Raw genomic sequence first — 27,863 nt, forward strand, 5'->3', positions numbered from 1 at the left:
TCATTATATTTATATTATTTAATGGTTTGGCTCATTTCTATTTACATATTTGTGTATTATATAGAACCTTTGCTTAGAACACCTCAAGATTATGTCATTAGTAAATTTGGCAACCATACCTTAATTAATAGAAAACATGGTATAAATGTTAAGAAGTATCTTTTTTTTGTCCAGCAGATGACATGCAGCTTCAAACCACAACTCAGATTTCTCACTCTAGGTCTGTTCTCTAAGAAATTTGTTAATGCAAATAAAATGTAGAACTGTCACTATCCCAATGAATCATTAACACACTCTGGACAAAAGCAGCCCTTCACTACCCCAGGGACAACGGATCTACTGATAAAATCTAGAAAGTGGCGGTATGTGCTCTATTTTTACTCTGCAGAAACTCAATTAGCCCAAATATAAAAAATGGCTATTTAATAGATGAATTTTTAATGATCTACATTTCCTCATATTCACATGTACTTTTAATATCTTGAAATCCAAGCTGGACTGAGTCCATAAAGTCATCATGAATACAGATGATTTCAGCCTCATGGTTTGCCAAGCAGTAAAGTCCCCTTTAAACAATTCCAGAGAGACTCTCCAAGGTGGCAGAGTAGCTGAAAACGGCATCACCTCCTTCCAAGGTCACATTGAGTGGGAAATGGAAAATCCCAGAGAGGTTAGCAGATAGGAAACTGAATCTTGAATCTCTTGAACCTTTTATTCCCTCTCAATTCACTATCCTATGACATCCAACAAGTCACCGAGCATTTTTGTGCCTCAGTTTCTCATCTGTGAACATAAAGAAAGATTAAAGTGGGTGCAATATTAACTTCTCATTGTGTCCACTTAGTCATTTAAAAAGTATTATCTGAATGTCTCTCAAAAGTCAATATATCTGTCTTGGCAAGTGGGGCTCAGTGGTTGGTGACACATTGACCCATGAACCAAGGGTTTCCCTGGGTATAGACTCAATCCCTGGTAGGAGGTGTGCAGGAGGCAGCAAAATCATGATGTCTCTCTCATCGATTTTTCTATCTCTATCCTTCTCACTTCCCCCCTCTCTCTCTAAAAAAAGAAAATCAATAAAAACATTTTTTAAAAAGTCAATATAGCCGAAACCGGTTTGGCTCAGTGGTAGAGCGTTAGTCTGCGGACTGAAAGGTCCCGGGTTCGATTCTGGTCAAGGGCATGTACCTTGGTTGCGGGCACATCCTCAGTAGTGGGTGTGCAAGAGGCAACTGGTCGATGTTTGTCATCGACGTTTCTAGCTCTCTCTCTCTCTCCCTTCCTCTCTGTAAAAAATCAATAAAAATATATTTAAAAAAAAAGTCAGTATAACTGAGCATCATAGAAGGATTATATATTGTATGCTTCCATGTTATTTCTGATGTCTCTCATATATGATCTTATACTAGAATACTCTTATGAGCTAATATTTATATTCATAAACCACTTAGATTCCTCAGAATCTGTTTTAGCTGATCTTGCCCAATATATCATCCATATAACATGTGACATACAAGCATGAATTCAGAAAAAATAACTTCATCTGTCTCTCGATACTAGAAAGTTCATTTTCATGCTGTGTTTTGTATGGCACAGCAGGAGTGGATTGTTTAATATCTATAACTGAACTTCCACCACCTCTCTATCAGATATGCTGGGAAGTGTTGAGAAGCAGGCATTCTAAAAATAATTTGTATAGAATTTTTTGGAGACCCTTAGAGCAAGCTATTTGAATCTATTTTCCTTCTTTTGCATGGTTTTTCTTTGTCTGTTTGAGCTATGTACCCATGGGCCAGAAAGATAGAGTTTTTAGTTCCATACTTTAAATTGCTTTATAATTGCTTTACTTATAAGGGAGCCATATCCTGGCATGGTGAAGCCTGAAAATATTCAGAAGAAATTAATTTGAACCTGTTCGAAGTAGGGGGAGTAGAGGAAACACATTTTGGAAAATTGTTAGCTAGACTGGATAAACTCTATCAACATGCATGATATATGCAAAAAAAAAAAAATGAGACCCAGACATTTGTTCTCAACAACATTTCATTTTTGGTTGTGGGTCATAGAAAAAGAAGTTTGAGGTGGAAAAATATGGCCTACACTTAAATGTAAAACCATTTAAAATGTATTGAATATGGTTTGTTTTTGGAATTCCCTCAGTGGACTACATTAGAGTATGGGAATTGTTCTAGATTTGAATGTGAGCTGTGTTCCCCTGGGCAAATTGACACAGAATCTTTGTGTGTCTGTTTCCTCATATTTAAAAAAAAAAAAAAGGCTTTGCAGAAAATATTTTGAAGGGTCTCTCTTAATCCTCTAGATACCGTCTAGACTGCACTTCTCAGTAAGACAGACACTATTTTCATGGTTTAAAATAGAATAGAAGGGGAAGATCAGATAGGGAAAAAGTAGCTGAAACAACTCACAACAGTGATTGACTTATTAAAATTAGAATAAGATATTAGTTTTGGTGTCATACTTTTTGCTATGACTCTGATATACCTTTTGCTTTTAGGGAACTTTACAAGCTATTCTCTATGAAAACAAAACATTCTGAATTTTTTTTTTTTGAGTGTGTATGTTGGGTCCCCTGGAACCTTCAAATGGGTTGTGCACCTTGAAAATCAGGGTTCTCTGAGCTCGCAGACTATTCTGGGGGAAAACAAGGGATCTTCAGGCCTTCTGCAGACCTGGTCTTTTAATCCTTTGTATGTCATAAGCATCTGTAGATGCAAGTGAGATAAAAATGTCTTTGGATGTGTGGCAATGAACTGGTTAATGGACATAAGGACAAAGGAAATGGCCTTGGCACTTCTTATATACCAGCTTTGTTGATTAATATTGATTGTAGAATTGTATTTCTATTTTCCCCCTGCTCAGTCAGTGTAAATATAATCACATAATTTACTTTTCGTGTATTCTGCTGAAATAGCTTATCATTTGTCTTTGACTGGTACTATATGAATTGTAACCCAGAAAAATCAAAGTGCTGTTTAAATATTATTTTTCAACTTAACTAGAACTAAATATTTTAAAACTCAATTTCCTAGATTAAAATTATTCTTATACATTGTGAAAAGTAATTATAATTTTCTTCCAAAATTATTTGTGTATGAGGGCACATGTACACATGAGCAATGATTGAATAAGTATGTGGATGAAATAAATCAGTGTTATAGTTGACAATTCTATATAATAAAGAGGTAATATGCAAATTGATCCTCATGCCCTTTCATAAGATGGCCACCCCCATGTGATTAAAAATGGCTGCCCAAGTGGTCAAGATGGCTGCCACAAGATGGCTGGCAGGGGAGGGTAGTTGTGGGCAATCAGGCCAGCAGGAGAGGGCAATTGTGGGAGACCAGGGCAGTTGTAGGCAACCAGGGCAGTTGGGGGTGACCAGGCCTGCAGGGAAGGGCAATTGGGGGTGACTGGGTTGGCAGGGGAGAGGAGTTAGGGGCAATTGGGCAAGCAGGGGAGGGTAGTTGGGGGCTACCAGGCTGGCAGGGGAGGGCAGTTGGGAGTGATCAGGCCAGCAAGGGAGCAGTTAGGCATCAGTCAGGCTGGCAGGGAAGTGGTTAGGGGTGATCAGGTAGGCAGGCAGGCAGGCGAGCAGTTGGGAGCCAGCAGTCCCGGATTGTGAGAAGGATGTCCTATCTAAAACGGCAGTCAGACATCCTTGAGGGGGTCCCAGATTGGAGAGGGTGCAGGTTGGGCTGAGGGAGGGACCCCCCCGTACCCCCCGAGTGCACAGATTTTGTGCATTGGTTCTCTAGTTACATAATAAGGTGGGTGAACAGTGGTGGGTGCCCAGTATGTTCCATAGTTAGAAATGGCAGGAAACAGCATTTTCTGTTCTATTATTGCATTAGTTTCTTGTAAAAATTTTAAGCTTTGATTTGCTTGAAAGGATCATACATTTTTATCATCTCTGAAAAAACATTCTGTAAAATAGTAATATTTGAGTAAAAACTGAAAATATGAAAAATTTCTTCAGTTTACAACAGCATTTTGAGTTTACTTCAGTTTTGTGGAGTCCACTTTGATTTTGAGCCCCTGTGACAGAGCTAGGAAAGCATTTTTTTTATAAAGAAGATATCTCAGAGCTCATTGTGTCTCCAATTTTAAGTAGTTAATAACTAGAAGAGCTAAAGGAGTTAAACTCAGACCACATTTCATAAAGCAGAAAGAGAAATGTGGCTACTGCTTATTAATCATATTAAACATAGTTATATTCATTAATTTGTTGGAATAATCACCATTGTGGAATTTTTGAAAAATCTGGCTTTTTTAGCTCAGCATAATGTATGTTAGATTCATCTACATTTATTACTCTGATTCTGAATTCTTTTGAATGTAATTTTTTAGAATGGAATTTCTAATTTCTTAAGCCAGCTAGGAAATACTATTGTAGTTTGTTGGGAGTACTCCAAAAGGGGTGAAATTCAGTTCCAATTTTTAACTGGTAATGAAAATTTTATGATAAAAGAATGAATGGGCTACAGAAGTATTTTACCTTTTGGAATTTATTTAGAGGAATTCTGATGTAAATTGATCCCTTTGTATTTTTCATAGTAATTCACGTATTAAATATTTTTTATTGTTGTCTGGTAAACATGCAAAGAAAAAAAATTATCAATTTTTGTAGTATCTCATTAGGTTAGGTATTTCTATAAATAGATTAATATCAATAGATGCTGGATTTACTAACTATAATGATCTATTTTCTAAATTTGTTTTATGTAACAACTCTAAATTAGGCCATGTTTCTCATAAAATAAACGATTAATTTCCTTAAAAGTTGAGTGGCTTCTTTATTGGAACAAAATGCTAGAAAATACTGACCAGAAATACTAGTTTATAGAGTGCATATTGCAAAATTTTTGTTTCTCAATTATATTTGGAACCAGAAATAACCATGCTTAGTATGGCAGAGTAAGTTTTCAGATTTCTGGACATCTATAAATTTAGTGTGAGTTAACAGTATGGAAGTTTCCCAAAAAGCAGGGCCTTTCTCTTCTATATGTTTGGTATGATGTAGTATAAACCCACTCCATCTTTATATCGCATCTTCTTTATTCATTTACCTATCAGTGTACAGCTAGGTTGCTTCCATATTTTGGTTATAGAAAATAATGTTGCAATGAACATAGGTATGCACATATCTTTTCAATGGCTGCATCAGCTGTTAATCTCACCAGCAGGACACAAGGGTTCCCTTTTCCCCACATCCTCACCAACACTTGTTGGTTGAATTTATTGATGTTGGCCATTCTGATCAGTGTGGCTATTCCCCTTTGTGGTTTTAATTTGCATTTCCTTGATGACTAGTGATGTTGAGCAGCTCCTCATATGTCTGTTGACTATCGCTCTGTGCTCTGTAACAGCCTGATGAGAGCCTGAGGCTCGGTCCTCTTCATTGTGGCTTTGCCATTAGAGTCATTTGCCTTCATTTCATGTTTCTTCTGCCCCTTTGAGTCCAGGCTGGAAGCATTTCTTAAAAATTTTTAAAAACTGTTTTGATCTTCTGTGTAACTCATGGATGCACAAGCCATCAGATAAGAGGGTCCTCCACACATCTTTCCTGGGTAACTGCATCTTCATACACCAATATGACCATAATAATTACTTCTGTCATACCCTATTTCCAAATAAGGTCACATTCTGATAGACTGGAGGGTTTGCATTTTAACATAACCTTTGCAGGGGAACACAATTCAACTCATAATACCCATTTAACAACCATATAACGACCTTCACAGGTACATCAAGAGGCTTATTTTGTTGTATTTTAAGGCACTTTTTTCTTTGTTTTTTCCTAATCATCATTTTAATTGTTGTAAATATACTGAAAAGCAGAGTAATTTCACATATTTTTGCATACCTTCAAAGCCTTCCTTACCAGAAATTTGCACATAAATGCAATTAAAAAATTAGTCATGCTGTGTGTCACAAAAACATATAGTAAAGTAACACTTTAGTTTAGGTGTTAGTTAAGTATTACCTTCTTATTTTTTAATCTTATATTTTGGTTATATGAACTTTCTAATTCTATAATTCAAATTCTGACTTACTATTTTCTGTCTTAGAAAGTTGCTTATTTTTAAAAATATTTTTATATTGAAATTATCAATAGATGATTGGTTTTCAGTATAAGTAATGGAGAGCATATATTTGACTTACTAGAGATGGGAGCAACATAATCATGATTCTGTGTAATAAATCTTAGGGTAGTGAACATAGAAGAATGTACACAGACTCCTGATAATTCTCTTTAAGTTTTAACTTAACACTTAAAATTAATATATATGTTCTTAAAAGGATAAGCAACAAAAGCCATTAATATTGGTATTTTGACTTCATTTAAAAAATAGTTTGCTTGAAAAGTTTTACCTGGTTATTGCTCTTTGTATCATTATGTAGTCACTAAGTTTCTTTATTTTTAAATGAGACTGTTAATATCTTCATTTCCTACTATGCATTCTCTTAAATAATCTCATTTAATCTTCACATGGGTTTAGATGAATGTTATTATTTTCCAGTATTAACAAGAGTAGACTTTCACTGTGCTGCTGAAACTTATTGTTTTTGACTCTGACATTGTTTCTTTCATTATTTTGAGTATTTTTTACTTCATTTCTGAATGTTTAAAATTAAAGATAATATTTATCTATTGTAATTACAGTGAGTCAAGCAGTCAGTGGAATGGTAGATCTTTTGCATATTTATAAAATTCAAGACTTCTGGGAGTGGGTCATAGGAAATTGAAATGTGTGAGACAGAATTCTCCCTGACAAAGAAACTTACAGTACTGTACCTATATTGTCCACTCAATTTTATTTTTTATGAAGCTAATATTAGTAACACTATAAGAATATAAGAAAGTTTCTGCTGATGAGTGTTAGCTTCTATTTTTTCATTTAGTGGAAATATTACATCTTAAACCAAATATATCAAAATTTCTCAGGATTCTCATTTTCCATATTTCTAAGCCAAGATGAGTTCAAGAACTATCTCTGTACATAACAATAGAAAGCAGTGATGTAGATTCATACCACCACATGCAGACATTCGGTACAATTTGCTTCCAGTGTTTATTAGGGATTTTCTTTGGATAGCAGAACAGTGAACAGAAGGGCTGTGTGGTAGAAGCAGTAGTGTTGAGGTGAGGAAGCATATGGGGGCACTTGGGCCCCCGTGACTATACTTCTTGGGTTGAAGAGGAATATTCATGTTTTCTGGCAATGGGAGAGAAACCTGGAAATTTTACTGGTGGTGTTAAATCTTGGAGCCCTTGAATGCCCAGCTCAGGAATTGAGACTGAATTCTAAAGGGTGATTGCACTCTATTGAACTTAGATACAAAAGATTACAAGACATTTGGGGGAGATTAAAGTGACAGCTGTAAAGATGAATTGGTGCTAGGAGAGACCGGTGTAAGAAATTTGTAAAGGACACATTTCAGAAAAAGAATTAATGATAGTTGATGACAGACTGGATTTCTAAGGGAAGAAGGGAAAGATGGATTAGGAAATGTTGAGTATGTATGTAGGAGATTTGAAGAATTGTCATATCATTGATAACAGCATATTTGTTTGCAGTAGAAGTTGGTTTAAGGCATGTAAGTTGTTCTCTGAACTTTTAAATCATAATGCCTGTCAACATTTGAATTCTAAGGAGGGAAGTTTTGGACAGGACAGTATTAAAACAGTAATTAATTTGCATGGAGATGATAATTGTACCAACAAAATATTGAGAGACTTATAGTTTCAAAGCTGTTGTTGAGTCAGCCAATCTGTTGCCCGGTGTGTTAGGGCTTGCCAAGGTATATTAGTTCCACCTTTTAAAAATATATATTTTATTGATTTTTTACAGAGAGGAAGGGAGAAAGAGAGAGAGTTAGAAACATTGATGTGAAAGAAACATCAGTCAGCTGCCTCCTGCACACCCCTCACTGAGGATGTGCCCACAACCAAGGTACATGCCCTTGAGAAGAACCGAACCCGGGACCCTGAGTCCTCTATCCACTGTTAGGGCTATTAGTTACACCATTGAGACAATTCTGTACCACCATTTGATTAATGTCTGTCCTGTTGGATGAAGTTTGGTCTGGATGCAATTTATCCTGTGTTAAGTCTTTATAGGAAACTTGCTTTATAAGATATGTCTCCTAGGTGCTAGGTTAAGTATATAATATATTCACGAAAATCAAAGTCTTAGTGGATTCAAATAATCTTTTCTTTGAACTCACTTTAATACTATTCCTTTTTCCTAGTGGATATGTTTGTAGTAGTGTTTTGTAGTGGGTGTGTTTTATGAGATATGATGTAGAAGAGACTCTTGTTTTGCTCCTAATTGTTGGCCACTTTTTGAGAGTGTGTTTGTTAATAAACATAATGTGATTAAAATTTATCTTGAAGAAAATCTGTCTCTTCCCATTGGTTTAATTATTCTAATTACATTCATTGGCTACTTTTGTTTGTGAACCCAGGTTTTTAGCTCCATAGACCTTTCAGCATTCAGCTCACCTAGACGGCCATTTGATGGGAGAGAGGTTAATCCTTCTGTTGCTGCAGGCATGCTTTTGAATGAGTGTATTTCCCTTTTAGTTGTTCCTGGTACACAGTTCCCTATCAACTCTACCATGCCTTTGAGCATATTACAATATATTACCATTTATAAGTGTGAATATGCAGGTTCTTGCCTCTCTTTAGAAGAAATTGAATTTACCCCTCACTGAACGTTTTGAAAGTGTAAAACATCCCCATATATGTGGTGACTCAATATTCTTGTGAGTCACATTTGAAGTAGGACTCAGTGTGACTTCATGTAGCTAGTGAAATGTGTAAAGCACAACATCCCCTTTGTGTTTCAGTGCACCTGCAGGAATGACATGGTGAAAATTTCAATGGATATTTTTGTGAAGAAATTTCAGCCAGACAGATACCAGCTTTGGAAACAAGGAAAGGATATATACACCATCGATCACACAAAGCCTACTCCGGAAACTACCCCTGAAGTCAAAGCATGGCTACAAAGGAGGAGGAAAATGAGAGCATCCAGGAGGTAACGGTCCCACCATCCCCATCCCACGTGTACTTATGCAATTAAAATGGGTTATGATGTGATATTCTTAAAGACTTTTTGCCTTGCTGAAAATTTATTCCTCATAAGTTTACATCATATCTTATTGAAAATTTGAGGCAAAATATTTTAATTCTTGAGAAATGTAATAAATAAATAGAAGTAGAAAGAGTTGTATTTTGTGTTTGAGAATATTCCTGAAGTTGTTACACATGGCAAGTAAAACAATACTAGAACCTCTTGGATCTCTTACACTAATGATTTTTAAAGTTGTATTGGTGGTGCTCCTTATTCATCTCCATACTTTTATTAACTTCAGTAACTTGATTTCCAACTTTTTCATTTTGCAATTGATTTTCTTTCTGCCTTCAGTAGTTTTCTTCATTTGATATTAATTTTCTCATTGGGATGCCTATTTTTTGCCCCATTTTATACACTTGGTTTTGTTCTTTTATGAGATAGAAAGCCAAGCATGTGGTGTTTCTGTAACATGGCTGTCTCCGTGAACTTTATTCTACATTCTATTTTCGTGGCCAGGGCCATTTCAGAAGCTTTTCCACCTGTCACCGGCATCTAGCTAGTTTAAAATCCATTGAATAGGGTATGTGTTATGTTGCTCAGGTCCTCAGGCAATATTTTTAGGCTCTTGATGTTTTCCAGGGTTATATTACATTTTTACTCTCCAATATTACTCATTGTTTTTCTTTCAGATTGTAAAGGTAATATTTGTGCATTGGAGAAAATTTGTAAAATAAGGAAAAGAATAATGAAGGAATCCCAAATCACTCTTAACCTCACAACCCAGAGATAACCAGTGTTAACATTTTGTATATATCCTTTACATATATATTGATTCTATATCATATTATATGCCTTTCTAAAATTGGGCGAAGCTCTATTAGCAATTTGATGACCAGTTTTGTGAGTGTTTTAATGTATTCAAATGATTGCTACAACATGATTTTTAATGACTGCATGTATTTAATCCCCTGTGTTTGGACCTGTAGCTTGTTTCCAGTTTTTTTGCTATTAACTAAAATAACACTGTAACTTTAAATCTTTGCCCACACTTTTGATGCTTACTTTCTGATTCTCTTTTATTTTTCCTGACATTTATTTTCTGCTATTTTAGAATGATAGTGAGCGGAGGAACCTTAAGAACATGGAGTCAAACTTCCGCATTTTATGAGAGAAATCACTGAGGCACAGATTTAGTGGCAGGACTCAAACTGAGGTGTTCTATTTCACCTTGTAGTTTATAGCAGTGATTTTTAAACTGTTAGTTTTCAGAGCAATTTAGTAGGTTAGGAACAACACTTTTAAATTAGGAAGTAAAATAGAATAAAAAGTATCATAGTCCTTCCTGTGTGGGAAGGGTAAGTATTAACTCATGACATGTATGAGTATGTGTGCATGTGTGTGTTGTGTCACCATCTAGAATATATAACTTTATATGGGTTGCATTAAAAACAATTTGGGAGACAGATTGAGAGAGTCAGTGCCTTTGATAAACATGTTAATTCACATCACGAAAGAAACTAGCTGTGAAAGGGTGCAGTAGTTAATCTTGAGTTCAGAAGAAACACCAGTAGATCTTGCTGAGAATTGCTCTTTAACTGTCAGTAAAATACAATATTTTAGTTAGATGTATGATCTGGTCTCCTAGTTACTAACCACAGTGGCCCTTTTGGGTTGACATAGATCCATAACATGGAACAGATTTGAAATGCCTTCAGCAGGTTAAAATAATCAGTGGACTTTGCTCATGCTCACTTAGTTCGAAAAGCTAATGCTAAGGGGCTTGTTGATTATGCTCAGCTTTGTGGCTTGATCATAGTTCTCTGACTCCCTTAAGCAAAGCCCTATCTAGGGAAATCTGATGTAGGGAATGATTCATTGAACTCTCAAAGAGATGTCAGTCATCTAACTTTACGTGTACTATGCTATTAGCAATGTGAAGATTTTCTACATAGACCCGTGCATGGGTTCTCAGTACACGTGATAATGGTAATGTGGTACTAGTACTGCCACTACCAACAACAGCCAGAGCCAATTTACATAGGTTACCCAAAGCTCCCCCTTTATCTCAGATCTGCCCTTCCTGTCTTCCTTTGTGCTGTTTGTGTGTCTATGTGGATATATTTGGGGGCACTGAAATACATATTGCTTTGACTTGAATTGCACTTTTTCTTAAATGAGTGTTAGAAATGTTGTGTCATATACAAAAGGCATCTATGACAAAGCTATCAAGTGACTTGCTGGAAAATACTGAAAGAGGAAAAAATTAAAAATGGTGTCCATTATGAAAATAATAAGTTATATAAATATCAAATACATACAGTTGACAGTCCTTTTTGTTTCCTTTAGCTTATGATGATTTGGCATTTATTTTTAATGATTTTAATGAAAACTTAAGACTTACACAAAAATCAGGGAAATGTGGTCACCTGCTCACATTGGGATGCAAAACTATAATATATAGATTCTAACAATGGCTTTATGGGCTCTCCTCATTTTCATCTTTATTTCTCATTACCTAAATAATACTTGATTCATTGATTAGATCTTCCTCACATCATCATTTTTCGCTTTTCTAAATTTTATTTTTAGGTTTCTTTTAATACTGTTATAAACTTGCAGCAAAGGCTTCCCCCCAACAGTATATAATAATCAATTATTTACAATTGTTTTAATTTTAAATTTAAAAATATTTTTATTGATTTCAGAGAGGAAGAGAGAGGGAAAGAGATATAGAAACTTCCATGATGAGAGAGAATTGGCTGCCTTCTGCATGCCCTCTACTGGGGATCGAGCCCACAACCCAGGCATGTGCTGTTGACTGGAATGGAGCTCAGGATCCTTCAGTCTGTAGGCTGATGCTCTAGCCACTGAGAAAATTGGCTAGGGCTTAATTTTAATTTTTAGTGAATTGTTAAAACTTAAAGATTTCAACGTTAAAATTAATCTTTTAATTGTGAAGATAATCTCTGCACAATAATTTTAAAAAAACTATCAATTTTTTTCTTCTTTCAGTAAGTGAAAATTACATTTGCATTGGTATGTTTTATCCTCTTCTTTGCAAATGTTGCTCTGACCACGGCTTCTCTTGTTAATAGCTTCCAGTGCACTAGTTCTCACTCTAAGCGGCCTAAGAATGAGGAGGATGAGGAAGTGTCAGCGGCAGTTGATGGGGCACAGGGCCCTACCCCTGACCCAGACCCAGACAACCTCTGTGAACAGCCAGAAGCAGCAGTGAAGCTGGAGAACATGGAAGCACCTTCAGAGGGAGTAGCCTCTGCTAGCAGGATGCAGCTGGACCAGAATCTATCAGATAATATCATGCTCTCAGGTAAGAAGCTGGCTGATTGTTTCACATATAACTTATAGGTGGTTGATGATCTCATGCCTTTGATCTATGTTCACTGGGTCAGATATCTCACTTTTCCACATAGCTTAACCAAGAAGCCTTCTAGAGTTATGGGGTAATTCAGTCAGGAAGCCAAGGAATTGCAGTAAAGGTCAGGAGCACCCCTGGTACATGGAGTGAAACTGTAAGACATACAGCCTGCAGGTCCTGTGTGGTTAAATAAAAAAAGATTCTAAAATGCCCTAGCTAGTTTGGCTCAGTGGATAGAGACTTGACCTTGTCTTGTGAAGCTTAGGTCTTATCTCCACTTCTTTCTTTTTTATTCATATTCCACTTCTAGTATAAAAAATGTCCTTATCATAATCTTGATTCATCTGACCTTCAGCTGCTTCTCCATGCTCATTACCTTTTGCTCTTGAAATATCTTTATTAATAGAGTTTAAGTCATAGACTTTTCTTCAGTGAGTTTATACTTTAGTGGAGAGCCAGTGCGGTAAGTGCTATGTTAGAGATTGCATAGAATGTTGCTGGTGTACCAGAGAAAGACGCTAAAGGAACAGGAGGCTGGACTGGCACTGTTTCTTGGAGCAGGTGGTATTGAATTGAATTGAGATAAATGGATAGGAGGTAAGAAGGTGGAGAAGGCAGAGAAGGGAACAGCAGCAGACAGTGCCAAGAAGATGGTTATGCAATACATATGGCTATTTCTTTAGAGTCTGTTATCATAGTTTAATTACTGGGTTTAGGCCAAGGGCATACATTTATTGCACATTTTAACCTCCAGGTTTAGGGACCTGGCAGAACAGTAGAAAATGTGGCTAGGTTCAGCACCACAGCTAGCATGTGACAGGTGAAATAATGCCTGAGTGTGTGTAAGGGAGGGAGAAGGGTGAATAGAGAAGGCAGTGGAGAAGTGCTTATGATCATTGTATGATACAGCATTAGTGTAGGAAATAACTTTTACTGTATCTTCTCAGCCTTACATGTGCTCTTTACATACATCCTCTAACTGGAATGTTTCCTCAATAGCATCTCTTAGCATCATATCTTAGAACTAGAGGCCTGGTGCATGAAATTTGTGCATGGGGGCATGGGTGGGGGTTGCCTCTCTGCCCAGCCTGCACCCTCTCCAATCTGGGACCCCTCGAGGGATGTCTGACTGCTGGGATCGGGCCTAAACAGGCAGTTGGACATCCCTCTCACAATCCAGGACTGCTGGCTCCCAACTGCTCGCCTGCCTGCATTCCTGATTGCCCCTAACCGCTTCTGCCTGCCAGCCTGATCACCCCCTAACCACTCCCATGACAGCCTGATTGATGTCTAACTGCTCCCCTGCCAGCCTGTTTGCCCCCAATTTCCCTCTTCTGCCGGCCTGGTCACCCTAACTGCCCTTCCCTGCAGGGTTGATCGCCTTCAACTGTCCTCCCTTGCAGGCCTGGTCCCTCCCAACTGCCCACCCCTGCTGGCCATCTTGTGTCCACATAGGGGCAGGATTTTTGATCACATGGGGGCAGCCATATTGTGTGTTGGAGTGATGGTCAATCTGCACATTACTCTTTCATTAGATAGGATAGAGGCCTGGTGCACAGGTGGGGCCAGCTGGTTTGCTCTTAAGGATGTCCCAGATCAGGGTGTGGGTTCCTTTGGGGCATGGGGCAGCCTGAAACAGGGTCCTTTGATAGTTTGCAGGCTGCCCACGCCTGGCCACATACCCAAGCAGAGGCCCTGGTATCTGGAATATATTTATTTTCTACAATTGAAACTTTGTAGCCTGGAGCGGAGCCAGGCCTCCTGCTCACTCAGTGGTGGCAGCTGTTTCTGTTTGGATTTATTCACCTTCTATAATTGAAACTTTGTAGCCTTGAGTGGAGACTTAGGCCTGCAAGGGCAAGCAGAAAGCTTGGCTTCCTCAGTTGCCGGGAAACACCTCCCTCCTGCTCTTTGTGGCTGTAGCCATCTTGGTTGGGTTTATTTGCATACTTGCTCTGATTGGCTGGTGGGCGTGGCTTGTGGGGGCGGAGTGATGGTTAATTTGAATACTATTTTATTAGGTAGGATATAATTCTTATTTTTAGAAATATTTCAAATTGCTTTAGATAATTATTGTTGTTGTCCTGGCTTTTGTCTGTAGTAAAACCTCTTTTTTTTTTAAAAAAAAATGTTTTTAAAAAAAATATATTTTTATTGATTTTTTACAGAGAGGAGGAGAGAGGGATAGAGAGCTAGAAACATCGCTGAGAGAGAAACATCGACCAGCTGCCTCTTGCACACCCCCTACCAGGGATGTGCCCACAACCAATGTACATGCCCTTGACTGGAATCAAACCTGGGACCTTTCAGTCCGCAGACTGACGCTCTACCACTGAGCCAAACCGGTTTCGGCTAAATATGTTTTTATTGATTATTTACAGAGAAGAAAGGAAAGGGATAGAGAATTAGAAACACTGATGAGAGAGAATCATCGATCAGCTGCCTCCTGCACACCCCCCACTGGGGATGTGCCCACAACCGAGGTACATGCCCTTAACTGGAATCGAACCCTGGGCCTTTCAGTCTGCAGGCCAACGCTCTCTCCACTGAGCTAAACTGGTTTCGGCAAAACCTCTTTTTAATTCCTTATTTTGTCATTAAGTATATTCTTTTGCCAAATTCCAAGGTCTCACCTTAAGAACTATGAAGGCTGTGACCTTTTCTACCCTTGTCTGTGGAAGTTTACTAGTACAGGGAAAGTTGGAAGATAGAAAGTTAGTTGAGAATAGTTTAACAGTTGTACTCACTATTAATCCAATGCAAGATTTATTAAGTCTTTTATTTTATTCCTCAGGAAACAGCTGCTTAAGTACATCAGTGAAGGAGGAAATAAAAACTAAGGATGACCAAACATATGCCATAATTCCATCTTCAAACACCAGAGAAACTGCTGATTCTATATCTATTGGCCATTTGACCCCCGAGGAATCAGACCCACTCAAGCATCCATGGCCAAAGTTACCAGAGACGTGCTCCTCAGTGCCTGCAAGTGACAGATTGTTGATAGAAGAAGAGGGCAGCAATGTGGAAAGCCCTGTGAGTGGCCTTGAACCTGGGGAAGTCTCACCGGTCCCCAGTGGAGAGAGGAATGGTTTCAAAGTCCCCAGTGTATGTGGCATTGTCTGTTTTTACTGTATTTATTGTGTGATGAGAGGATTTTCTAAAACACATGTGTCAAACACAAGGCCCTCGGGCCAAATCCGTCCTGCCAGGCCTTGCAATGTGGCCCGCACCGTGCTGTCATCACTGCACTCCACTGCGTTTCCATCACAATGACAGTTTATGACTGTTCAGTAAACCATTCGGCCTGCGATTTAGGCTGGATTTTAGATTTTGGCCCCTTCTCTGATTGAGTTCGACACCCTAGTTCTAAAAGCTTTACTGTGCATCTCAATCTTGCTGTAGGCCAGAAATAACATTTCACAGTGTATGGGTCTTCATTGTATTTTCTTCCATGATTGGGAGGTAAGCCTTCTGTGAGCTTTGGGTCACACGGTGATAATTCAGAAAGCATAGAAATTTTTACCACATCTTGAACCTTAATTTAAAAAAAATATATATTTTATTGATTTTATACAGAGAAGAATTGAGAGGGACAGAGAGTTAGAAACGTCATTGAGAGAGAAATATCGACCAGCTGCCACCCGCACCCCCCCCAATGGGGATGTGCCCGCAACCAAGGTACATGCCCCTGACTGGAATTGAACCCGGGACCTTTCAGTCCGCAGGCCGACGCTCTATCCACTGAGCCAAACCGGTCCCGGCCCTTAATTTTATTTTTAAATTATTCTAAAATTACACTCTTTATTTTGAGATAATTATACATTCATGTGTAGTTATAAAAAACTAGAGGCTCTGTGCATGAAATTTGTCCTATTGGGCCTAAACAGGCAGTTGGGCATTCCTCTCACAGTACAGGACTGCTGGCTCCCAACTGTTCGCCTGCCTGCCTTCCTGATTGCCCCTAACCACTTCTGCCAGCCAGCCTGATCACCCCCTAATACTCCCCTGCCAGCCTGATTGATGCCTAACCACTCCCCTACCAGGCTGTTTGCCCCTAACTACCCTTCCCAGCAGGCCTGGTCACCCCTAAATGCCCTTCCCTGCAGACCTGGTCCCCTCCAACTGTTCTCCCCTTTAGGCCTGGGTCCCTCCCAACTGCCCTTTCCTGCAGGCATGGTCGCCCCCAACTCACCTCCTCTGATGGTTTGGTCACCCCTAACTTCCCTCCCCTGCTGGTCTGATCGCCCACAACTGCCCTCCCTTGCAGGCCTGGTCCCTCCCAACTGCCCTCTCCTGATGGCCATCTTGTGGTGGCCATCTTGTGTCTACATGGGGGCAGCCATCTTTGACCACATGGGAGTAGCCATCTTGTGTGTTGGAGTGATGGTCAATTTGCATATTACTCTTTTATTAGATAGGATAGTACAGAAAGCTCCTATGTAGTCAGTTTTCCCCAATAGTGACTTCTTGGAAAGCTAAACTAAGATATCACACTATGTTGACATTGACACAGTCAAGCTACAGAGTGATTCTATTACCTACAAATTTACCAGACTGGAGATGCGTTACCTTCAGGGCTTTGATCTCCTCCTGCCAACAGTTAATTCTTATAGGTCCCATAGCCTCTGTTTTAACAATTAGCTCCCCAGTCACACCTCCCCCTGATACGTTCCTCACGGACACTGATTCCATGGCCAGGCTGACCTTTCTGGCCCTGCCCACTACCAGAAACAGGCCATTTACCTCTTGGAAAACTCATACTCCTCTTGATTACCAAGCTCTCCATTCTATCTGTTTGCATAGGATTGCTCTGTTTCTCATATGTTCTCATATGATGTTTATGTCATGTGGTTTCAGCATAAACTGGTCCTGTGACCATAAGGTTGTGAGTGGATCAGGCAATCACACACTCTGATTGTGTATAGTGATCATCAGAATTCATTAACCTCTTTGACCTATATAACTTGATGTAGGAATTCAAGTGGATGAATAAGGAAAGCTTCAATTGTGGGAGCTGATAGAATGAATCCCTGAACAGACCCACTTCTTCATTCCTCCTTTTCATTTCAATCATCACAGTCCTTTTTATATCTTTGAGTAGCGAGGGAGATTAGATAAGGAAATCCACTTGGAGTATTTTACTTATAAGTAGTTTAAGAATTTAAATAATATATACATACATTTTCTAATTTGACCTAATAACCTTTATCATTTTATTTGTGATTATATATTACTTTAAAAATGTTTTATTTATGAGAGAGAGAGAAAGAGAGAGAGAGAAAGAGAGAGAGAGAGAGAGAGAGAGAGAGAGAGAGAGAGAGAGAGAGAGAGACGGGGAGAGAGAGAGAGAGAGAGAGAGAGAGAGAGAGAGAGAGAGAGAGAGAGAGAAAGAGAGAGAGAGAAAGAGAGAAAGAGAGAGAGAGAGATGTATTTGAGAGACAAACAAGGATAGGTTGCTTCCTGTACACACCCCAACCAGGGATTGAACCTGCAAACTGTGTATGTGCCTTGACTGGGAATCGAACTGGCAGCCCCTCCGTAGATGACACTCAACCAACTGAGCCATACCCCTTTCACATACCGTAGTGTCAGACAGCCCCTCTAAGTAATACAGATCCATCTTATGTTTATATAGTTTTTCCTATCAAGTGTAATACTATGTGTATTCTGGTAGTAATCAGCTTTAGTAAATCTGGGTTAATTTTTGAATCTGGGTTAATTAACCAATACTAGGTTAATTTTTGAATATTATGTTTCTGTCTATAATTGGGCTTCATGGAATATACCAAATATGTTACCACTTTACCTGTTATCCTGCTGACCAACATACTCCTTCCTCAGAGACCTGAGTGCATCGCTCCTTCATTGCACTCAAGGTTCACTCCATTGTCTCCTCATCTGAAAGGCCTTCTCCGTTGACCTGTGGGAAATAGCCCAGTCCTAGCTCTTTCCATTTCTTTGTTCTACTTTATTTTTTCTTTACTGCGTCTTTGCTTAGTAGTACCTGATAGAGATTTACTTTTTACTTATTGTCTGCTCTTTTCCTTCTGTAGAGCACACTCCTTGAAAGCAAGGGCTGGAGTACCTTTTCTTATTGTAACCCTGTTTTTACAACAGTGTGGCCTATAGTAAGGGCTTAATAAATTTTTGTTGTTGACTAAGTTATAATTTCCTAAACAGCAGATAAAACTTATCCTGTTTCACTTTTCCTTCTCATAGCTTTGATTAGAACGTGCTCACATGTTTTTTCAGCAAATCCTGTTTTGCTGTCAGATGCCAGGGTAGTTTCTCCACTTTTGGCCATTGCTGTTTTAGCTAACAGGAAAATTTCTGAGAGTCTTTCCCCCCCCCCCAGTGAACTGTTGATAGAAACCTAGTAATTTCGAACTCTCTCTGGGAGTCTCCCTACCTTTTTCTTTTTTTGGATTGAATGGGCAAGAAAGCTTGCAAGTGGGTTCTGTCTGAAAGATGTCAGGGTGCACATAGTCCTTTTTCTCTACCCTTGAAAAGAAAATGTAGTTTACAGAACCCAGATATTCTAGAAAATTTAAGTGATTTCAGCCCTGGCCTATGTCGCTCAGTAGTTAGAGCATCAGCTCAAGCCAAAAAGGGTCAAGAGTTCGATTCCTGGTCAAGAGCATGTACTGGCTTGCAGGTTCATTCCTTGGCCCCCGTCGGAGTGCTCGAAAGGCAACCAATAGATGTGTCTCTCTCATGTCGATGTTTTTTTTCTCCCCCTCCCCCTCCCTTTTATTCTCTCTAAAAACCACAAACAAAAAAAAAGGTAAGTGATTTTAAGTTGACAGTAATTTATTATATTGGCAAAAAAACACACAACACTTTTGATTTCGTGTTTAATCCTCAGAGAAGTGATGATTCATGTCTGAATGAAAGGAAGTGTATGGGCTCAATTTGACAGTGTGGTTTTGTGTGAATAGAAAGCAAAATAATATGCTATATATTCTCATTTGACCAGCATGGATGTGACCAAGTGCCACATTCCTATATTGTTATGAAAATATAACCCTAAATTTAAGTTAGTTTTAAAGAATGTTGGAAAACTTGCTAACTGCTAAATTTATTGCTGGCTACATACAGATAGTATTTTAATATGAAGCAGAAGGATAGTTAATGGATGTTTTGGTAAAATAACTAATAGAATGGATTCCTATTTTTTTACTTAAAGGTTTACATTTTTTTTTTTTTAATAAAAGGGATGACTTTCTAGGAGGTAAAAAAAAAAAGTACAAGAGTTCTTCATAATTAAATTGTTATAAATCATTGTTTTGTTTAAAACAAGTTTTTAACTGCTTGTGTTTCTCCCCCATTTTTTGTTTTGTAATCAGAGAATAGAGGGAGAAACCAAAACAGCTAAAAGTTGGCGCCATCCACTGAGCAAGCCTCCAGCAAGATCCCCCATGACTCTGGTGAAGCAGCAGGCAACTAGTGACGAAGGTAGGCTTGTGAGGTTTTCAGGATTTTTAACTTGAATCTTTTAAATTTATGAACACCATCTTGAGTAAGAAGCTACAAGCAGTACTTCCATATCCTCTTATACCTCGTATGTGGCAAAGCACAGGAGGAGGGTGATAGCTGAGCTCTCAAAGCAATGAGGGAACTCCAGAGGAGATTCTGAGAGAAATGACATCCAGATTGGAAGGAAGAGCTAATGAAATGGCTCTTTGGGGGAAATGCACCAGGACTGGAGTGGACATAGGAAAATTAGAGCTGAGACCTCATAGGTCCCTCAGACACACAAAGCTGGACTCTTACAAGCCTGTATCCTTCGTTAAGGATGTACTGGAGAAAAACCAAACCCCAGCTGACCTAGGCTCAGGCAGAGGACAATTGGACTTGATGCCTGGGTTTGGGCTTGTGTGAGGACAGGAGATAGGATAAGACGAGAAAGTTACCCTAATAGTTCTTTTTATTTTATTTTATGTTTTATTGATTTTCTACAGAGAGGAAGAGAGAGGGATAGAGAGTTAGAAACATCGATGAGAGAGAACCATTGATCAGCTGCCTCTTGCACACTCCCTACTGGGGATGTGTCCGCAACCAAGGTACATGCCCTTGATCGGAATCGAACCCGGGACCCTTCAGTCCACAGGCCAACACTCTATCCACTGAGCCAAACCGGTTTCGGCCCCAAATAGTTCTTAATCGTAAGACTGTTATCACATTTATACTTTCTTATTCCCAAGTCAGAAATTTAAAGTAAAAGTGGATACTGCCTATGAAAACCTCTAGGGCATCTAGCAGAAACAGTTGACAAATCTTTTTGAATCCACTTGGAAGAGGAATCTGACTCATGGACAGTAAACTCTCTGACTGGAGTCTTAGTTTTGTCCCTTATAAGTTTTTTTTTTTTTTTGCCTTTGGACAAGTCCTCTCTCTGACTTCAGTTTCCTTTTGTGTAAAATATGAGGACTGGTCGTTAATTATCAGGGTTCCTAACCTACAGGTTCATGATTGGATTTTTGGCACTTCAGCTATCCTGAAATAACTTGTGGTAATATGCTGAGCTGATCACCATTAGACTAAATTTTTATTTGTTACTTTTCAACTATAATTTTATGATTTTTTAGAATAATTATACAGAAAGGTTGAAAGATGCAGGTATCCATTCGTACTGCATTCACCCAAGTGCAGAGGTGATCCACCTACAAGTTTGAAACTTAACAAGGTTCAGATTAAAACCTTGGTTATGGTTCTGATTTTCTGTAATCTGAGCGCTGTCTGGATAACTTTTTATAACTCATCAATTCAGCAAGTGCAACACTGTAATGAGCTGTTAAGCATCTCTTTGAAATTAAAGACAGCTTGGACCCTGATCCCTATCTCTGTAGTGTTTGCATGCCTTCACAGTTTGATTAGGAGAATATTTCAGGCTATGTAACAGCAATTTAGTTTTCTGGACAGTTTGTCTTTATTAATATTATAATTCATTTAGTAATGGATTAAATATTTAAATACAAAGATGGAAGAGATGGAAATCAAGTCTGACACAGTTTGATTACTTTCCCAGTGATTTTCTCCGTTTCACACTCCTTTTATTAAAACTTTCATGTTTATGATGCAGTTGAATACTAAACCAGCCCTGAGTGTATATTCCAAAAACTAGAACTACCCACTGATTTCATTTTGTTGGAGATTTTTGTTTTCCTGTGGTATTTTATGAAATTTACCTGTGTCAATAGTCACTGTAAGTGCTATTTCTGGTGCACAAGCCGACTCCTGGGCACTTTTCACTTACTCCTCACACAAGGGACATTATTTAGAATGGCTCTTTCATGTTACCTTTGGTAGATAGATATTTTGGGGAGGATTATGCCCACCTGCCCCTGGCATGCTTATAGCATTCCTTTCTAAGAGAATTGGTATAGATTTGTTGGTCTTCATTTTATTTGTTTTACTTCAAGGTTTCATTAAGGATAGTATGTTGACCAAATGTAATAATAGTGTCGTTTATTGATTCAAACTTTACAAATGTCATTTTAAGTATTAAATGAAATTAAATTTTCGTTTTAAATATTAAAAGCACCCATTTATTTGTTTTGCTGGATGGTAATGGGCACTTGACTCTTTTTATGGTAGGGAACCTGAGACCTGCCTGCCTCTGGTCTCTCCTTGGCTATTAATGGCTGCTCCTTGGAGAGCTAAATCATGGAATCTCTAAGGCTTATCACAAAGTTCCATTCAAACTCTAAAGGTCTTTTATTCTTTGAAATTACAATAGGAGAGGATACTATATAGTCTTCATGCCTCATTTAGACTTCATTGAAAGAACAAAATAATGAAGTATAGGAACATCCCTAATCAACAGTGTTTCCCTTCCGCAAAACTTCTGTTCTGTGCCAATTTTGAAAACAAATGCTGTTTTATGACTGTTGCATGTCATGCTCCAAATGTTATTAATTTATATAAAATGATCTCTTTTTGTATCAGTTCTTATTAACTTGAGGTAATATCATACTTTCAGAATGAGCACAGTTGCATTTTCTGTTTGTTTAAGCACAGTTATATTTTCTGTTTGTTTAAAACAGCAACTTCAGCAGATTACTAAGTAGATTGGCTTGGAATGTTTATTGATAGATCAGAGCAAATGTTTTCCTGCATTAACAATAAACAATAAAACATTAGATGTTTTTGGCATTCAGATGTTATGGCTATTTTATCTAGCACTCAGTTGAGTAGTAATTGGCATTTTCAGTTTAGCTTATTTCTTTATCCATAAATTATATTGGGAGCTCCAGTGGCATTGACTTTTACTGTAAAATAGGGGATAAAAATTAAAAACACCTTTCTTTTATTTTGCTAGTGGCTTTATAAGGGTTTGATTGAATTAGAGGGAAAATGTTAGGTTTTAAACTTATATGGTTGCTTTCTATACTTTTCAGAATCTTCTTGAAACTTTTCTAAATGTGGTTGGCATAAATTGTTAGGTCTGAATGTGCTGAGAGTGTTGGGATTGTAAAATGATAGCTAAGACAGACTCTTTTAAATTCACGTGTGCATTATTGCTCTTAAAATCTTGAAGGAAACAACTGAGGAACAGGAACAGCTTTTGATATTGTAAGTGTGTGGTTCATTCTATTCTTGAGATCTTGAGAAAAATAAATTATTGCATTGGTTGAATCAGATGAAATTGGTAATGTTTGATTTTTTTTTCCTACAAAACTATAATTTTGTACTATTTAACTCAAATGTATTGCTTTACATTTCCTCAAATTTGTACACAACTCCCTTTCCTAGGAGATAAAGATGTCTTAACCCTACAGGGCATTGAATTATCCTTTATTTTGTACCAAATTTTCTCCATTTCTATTTCCACCTTTTGTTTGGCATTGGAACTAACAGTGAATATAAAAAATAAGCATGCAAAGTTTGCTAAGTTTTCTTAGGTTTTAAAATTTACTTTATAATCTTTGTTTTCCATATTTTGCCTCTGACTATTGAAAACTGGAAATGTTCTGTAGGCTGACATTTGGGGACCACTGTCATAGGCTTTTCACTTTGTGGGAGGTAGGTGTGTAGGTTAAGTGCCATTTATAGGCTCCCAGATAGTGAGTGGCTTACTTTACCATCATTTTAATTGTATAAAGTGTTGTTTTATTCATTTTCTCCTTTTGGATCTTAGGTTCCCAGTTTTTGGGAAATGATTACCTAACTTCATATTATATGTCAAATGGACTTCTAAATTCTACACTGATGTCTGTTGTTTACTGCTAATGTTCTGTTTTGGGGAACCATTTTCAAGAAATGGAAGTTTTGTTGTGCTAATCAAAAAGAGTAAAAACTTAAGGAGAAAAGGTTTTCAGTAGTACTAGTATGTGAACATTTTGAATATTATTAAAATATTTTCATAGTTGCTGTGGTCTTTTCTTGAGAAAATATACTTTATTAGAGGCCCAGTGCACAAAAAATCGTGCACTTGGGGGTGGGGGGGCTCAGCCCAGCCTGCGCCCTTTCGCAGTCTGGGAGTCCTCGGGGGATGTCCACCTGCTGGCTTAGGCCTGTCCCAACCACGGCTGATGCACTTGCAGCCATCAGCCCGGCTTGTGGATGAGCAGAGCTCCCCCTGTGGGAGCGCACCAACTAATAGGTGGCAGCTCCTGCATTAAGCATCTGCCCCCTGGTGGTCAGTGCATGTCAGAGTGATCGGTTATTCTGCCATTAGGGTCAATTTGCATATTACCCTTTTAGTATATATAATAATGTCTTTAAGTGAGTTATCATGAATCTAGGGGTAAGAATCTCTGGGAGAAGACAGTGAGTACAGAAGCCCCAAAGAGCTAATGAGTGTGGCATGTTTGAAGAACAGCAGGAGGGATAGCTGATGGGACCACCAGATGATTTTGGATGTGGAATGACAAAATGGACATTTGCTACCTTTCCTTTTCTTCTTTCTGTACATTTTCTCTATGGGCTAGCCTATACCCTTGTTTCTGTAGTAGTTGGCATCATGGCTGCCCTGTATGGGGTTTTTTCCTTCTCCTTACAGCTGTTTTGTATGATCTAACTGATGATAACTTCTTTTAGTTTTGGGGCCAATATGTCTAAGTACCCTGCTGTCCTTTACGTAGATGACAAGAACTTTACTTGGTATTATAGATGCTATTAATGAAATAGTTTAAGAAACTGGAGGTTTCTCCCATAGGAAATTTTGAACTCAATGAAGGCAGGAGACTTTATTTCCAGGATCTGTCATATTTCTTAACATAACATGGGTTGTATATGCTCACTCTTTCTTCACTTACCTTTGATTTGATGATTAGAATAAGTTCCTTTTGATGTCATGTTGTCATCAAGTTTTCTAAAGATATGCCAACTTTCTGTTAGAAGTTTTCTTTTCCCCATCCTAACTGAGATATGGAAATTCACCATTGCTGCTTTCTTCCCACTGTACATATGATTAGCATTTGTTATTTACAGTTTCTAAAGATAGATGGTGTTATCATTTTTACTGCTGAGGAAACTGAAGCTCAGAGACATTAATTCACTTGTTCAAGGTCACAAGTATGGCAATTGGTAGATAACAGGCTTTAAATTATGTCTCATTCCTAGGTTTGCACTCTTTCTTACTTTATCACACTAGCAACCCAAATAATGGCTCAGTACTGATAAAAGAAGCTGAAGTGAGCAGGTATAAATGTCTGATAAGAACCAGCCATCTCTGTTGCAATAGTAGATCATCTGCAGTATTCCTTGTTGTTGTCCATGTGTATTGTAAGAAAACACACATTGGTGAAATATGAGTGAACATTCTTTAAGAAATTTAAGCAACATTGATAATGCCAAAGTTATCAGTGAAACCCTCCCAACCCTCAGAGGAACAGGTATCAGGGAATTGTTTTGTAATAGGAAATTAGAAAGGGTGTGCTGTAATGTCACCACTTCCCCTAATGTTACCACTTCCTAGTAAAATCGTATGCAAAAAACCCTGTGATTTTTTAATTTTATTTTGTACTTGATATGTTTTTTTTTCTTTTTGTATTTTTGAACATACCTTTACAAACCTTTGAAATTCAGGGTTTTAAAAAATCATTGAAATACAGCTTGACGACAGATTGTGTAATTGTATGGGAACAATAAAGTTCCCAAATTTGAATTTCTTTGCTTTTTTTGAATAACTCATTCTTGCCCTCTTCCCTCCACCCCCAATTTCCTCTAGGACATTTGAAATCATATATAATGCTTCCCAGGGCTGAGATTTTGTTCAAGTACCTGAAAGATAACAGATGCTGCTGTGTTCTTCATAGCAGAGAATAGTGCTATACCAGCCAAAACACTTCACTGGAACCTAACCTCAGCAGCAAAATCATTGTGGTGACTGGTAAAGGGAAATTGTACTGTAGCAGAGTTGATGGCTTTCCCCATCTGCCAGGCTCCACCAGCAAGTCCTGGCAGCAGCCCTTCCACAATCACCCAAATGTTTTTCTATTGAGAAATCCACTTACATTGAGTAAGTAAAATTTTTCCAAAAATCTTGTACTGAGAAGTGAATAAATATGAATAGAACCTAGCTCATATTATTCTGAACACATTTTTTTTCAAACTTTAAAGATTATATTCTATATAATAGAACCCTAATACGCAAATTGACCGAAGGGCGGAAGGACTGGTCGCTCTGATGCACACGGACTACCAGGGGGCAGGTGCTCAAGGCAGGACCTGTCCCTGGTGGTCAGTGCACTCCCCAGGGGAGTGTTGCTCAGCCAGAAGCCGGGCTTGCAGTGGTGGCGGGAGCCTCTCCCACCTCCATGGCAGCGCTGGAGAGCACTGAGCCTGGCTTCTGCTCACAGCTGGCAAGTGCAGCCTGGGCCAGCTGGCGGACATCCCCCAAGGGGTCCCGGACTGCGAGAGGGCGCAGGCCAAGCTGAGGGGACACCCCCACCCCCAACCCAACCCCACAGTGTATGAATGTCATGCACTGGGCCTCTAGTATTTTCATAATTATAAAAACTTACAACACCCCTGTCCTTTATTCCAGACTTTAAATATATTTTTTTATAGAATTGAAATCATTCTCTACATACAGTCTTATGTTCTGATTTTTTTCTCTAAGTTAATATTTATTTTTACTTAATATTATATGTTACATAAAACATGTATTTACAGTTTCTAAAGATAGATGGTGTTATCATTTTTACTGCTGAGGAAATGTTATACTTCAATAATATTCTTCAAAAGCGCCCTTTCTAATGCTGGTATAATGTGGCCATGCCATAATTATATCTTTTTAAGGGTACTTTTTTTGGGGATACTATTACAGAGGACATTAATCAAATTAACATCCATATTTGCAGAAAAATAAGCAAAGTTGATATGTATGTATCCATGGGGGATCCATTAGGATATGAGACCCAAGGACAAATGGGGCAGTTGAGGGATTTATATGCCATTTTGTGCTTAGGAGAAAAGGATTGTGGTTTGGGACTTCAGAGTGCAGGAAGGTAATTCACATGGAGATGGAAAAACAAAACTGTCCCTCCTCCATCTCCCTATCTCCCAAACACACACACACACACACAACCACCCACAACAAGGTAGTTGAATATACTACTTGACTGCATTGGTGCCACTGCCTTGATTCAAGTGAAGGCATAGTTTTACCCTCAACTGCTTTGTATCACATATTACAAATGTTGACAGCTTTGTATTATCATAAAAGTATTTTTGACCATACAGACCCTGTGAAATTATGTGTGTTTGTCTCCTAGAGTCCATAAACTCCTTATCTTAAGAACTGATGTTATACTATTAATTCTTCTTTTATTTTTGTTGAGAATACAGTTGGGAAAGAAAGGAATTTTATGCTGCTAATGTTTTCATTTTCATCTCTTGTTGTTTGTTGATTTCCTGAAGATAGCCATTCTGACAAGTGTGAAGTAATAGCTCATTGTGGTTTTAATTTGCACTTTTCTAATGATTAGTGACCTTGAGCATTGCTTTATATGTCTGCTAGAGGCCGGTGCATGAAATTCGTGCAAGGTAGGGTTCTAGGGCTGGCCAGCGATCAGGGCTGATCTATGGGGTAACCGGAAGGATTATTGGGGGGTCTTCTGCCTTGGCCAGCCTGGCACCACCCGCTTGCTGGCCCTGCCCGACCAGAGAAGCGATTGGGGAGTCCCCCTGGCACCCACCTTAGTTGGCTTAGGGCCTGCAGGCTAGGGGTAGCTCCTGCTTTGAGCATCTGCTCCATGGTGTCATAGTGACCTGTCGTTCTGCCATCGTTCTACTGGTTCCACCCTTTGGTCGATTTGCATATTAGGCTTTTATTATATAGGGTTTGCCATTTGTATGTCCTCTTTGGAGAAGTGTCTGTTCAGGTCCTCTGCCCGTTTCTTAATTGCATTTTTTTTTTCTTTTTTGTCTTG

General features: G+C 38.5%; 1 protein-coding gene across 16 annotated transcripts in view; it reads left to right on the top strand.

The window, feature by feature from the left end:
* The window catches only part of KDM4C (lysine demethylase 4C), a 279,727-nt gene that overhangs the window by 131,781 nt on the left and 120,083 nt on the right, over positions 1-27,863 (top strand). For 9 of the 16 annotated variants that reach the window (XR_006741312.1, XR_006741313.1, XM_036434027.2 and 6 more), the window contains 4 exons: positions 8,875-9,065; positions 12,200-12,432; positions 15,275-15,588; positions 19,830-19,938. Coding sequence is in view for 14 of the 16 variants with exons in the window: in XM_036434027.2 (XP_036289920.1) it covers positions 8,875-9,065; positions 12,200-12,432; positions 15,275-15,588; positions 19,830-19,938 (847 nt within the window). In the remaining 2 variants the exon portion in view is untranslated. Of the gene's footprint in view, positions 1-8,874; positions 9,066-9,793; positions 9,803-12,199; positions 12,433-15,274; positions 15,639-15,847; positions 16,010-19,829; positions 19,939-23,623; positions 23,756-25,657; positions 25,862-27,863 lie in introns of those variants that run through there. The other 7 variants (XM_036434028.2, XM_036434042.2, XM_036434039.2 and 4 more) reach the window with 6 other exon arrangements.

The sequence above is a fragment of the Pipistrellus kuhlii genome, unplaced genomic scaffold (genome assembly GCF_014108245.1).
Source record: "Pipistrellus kuhlii isolate mPipKuh1 unplaced genomic scaffold, mPipKuh1.p scaffold_m20_p_12, whole genome shotgun sequence".
Classification (NCBI taxonomy): domain Eukaryota; kingdom Metazoa; phylum Chordata; class Mammalia; order Chiroptera; family Vespertilionidae; genus Pipistrellus; species Pipistrellus kuhlii.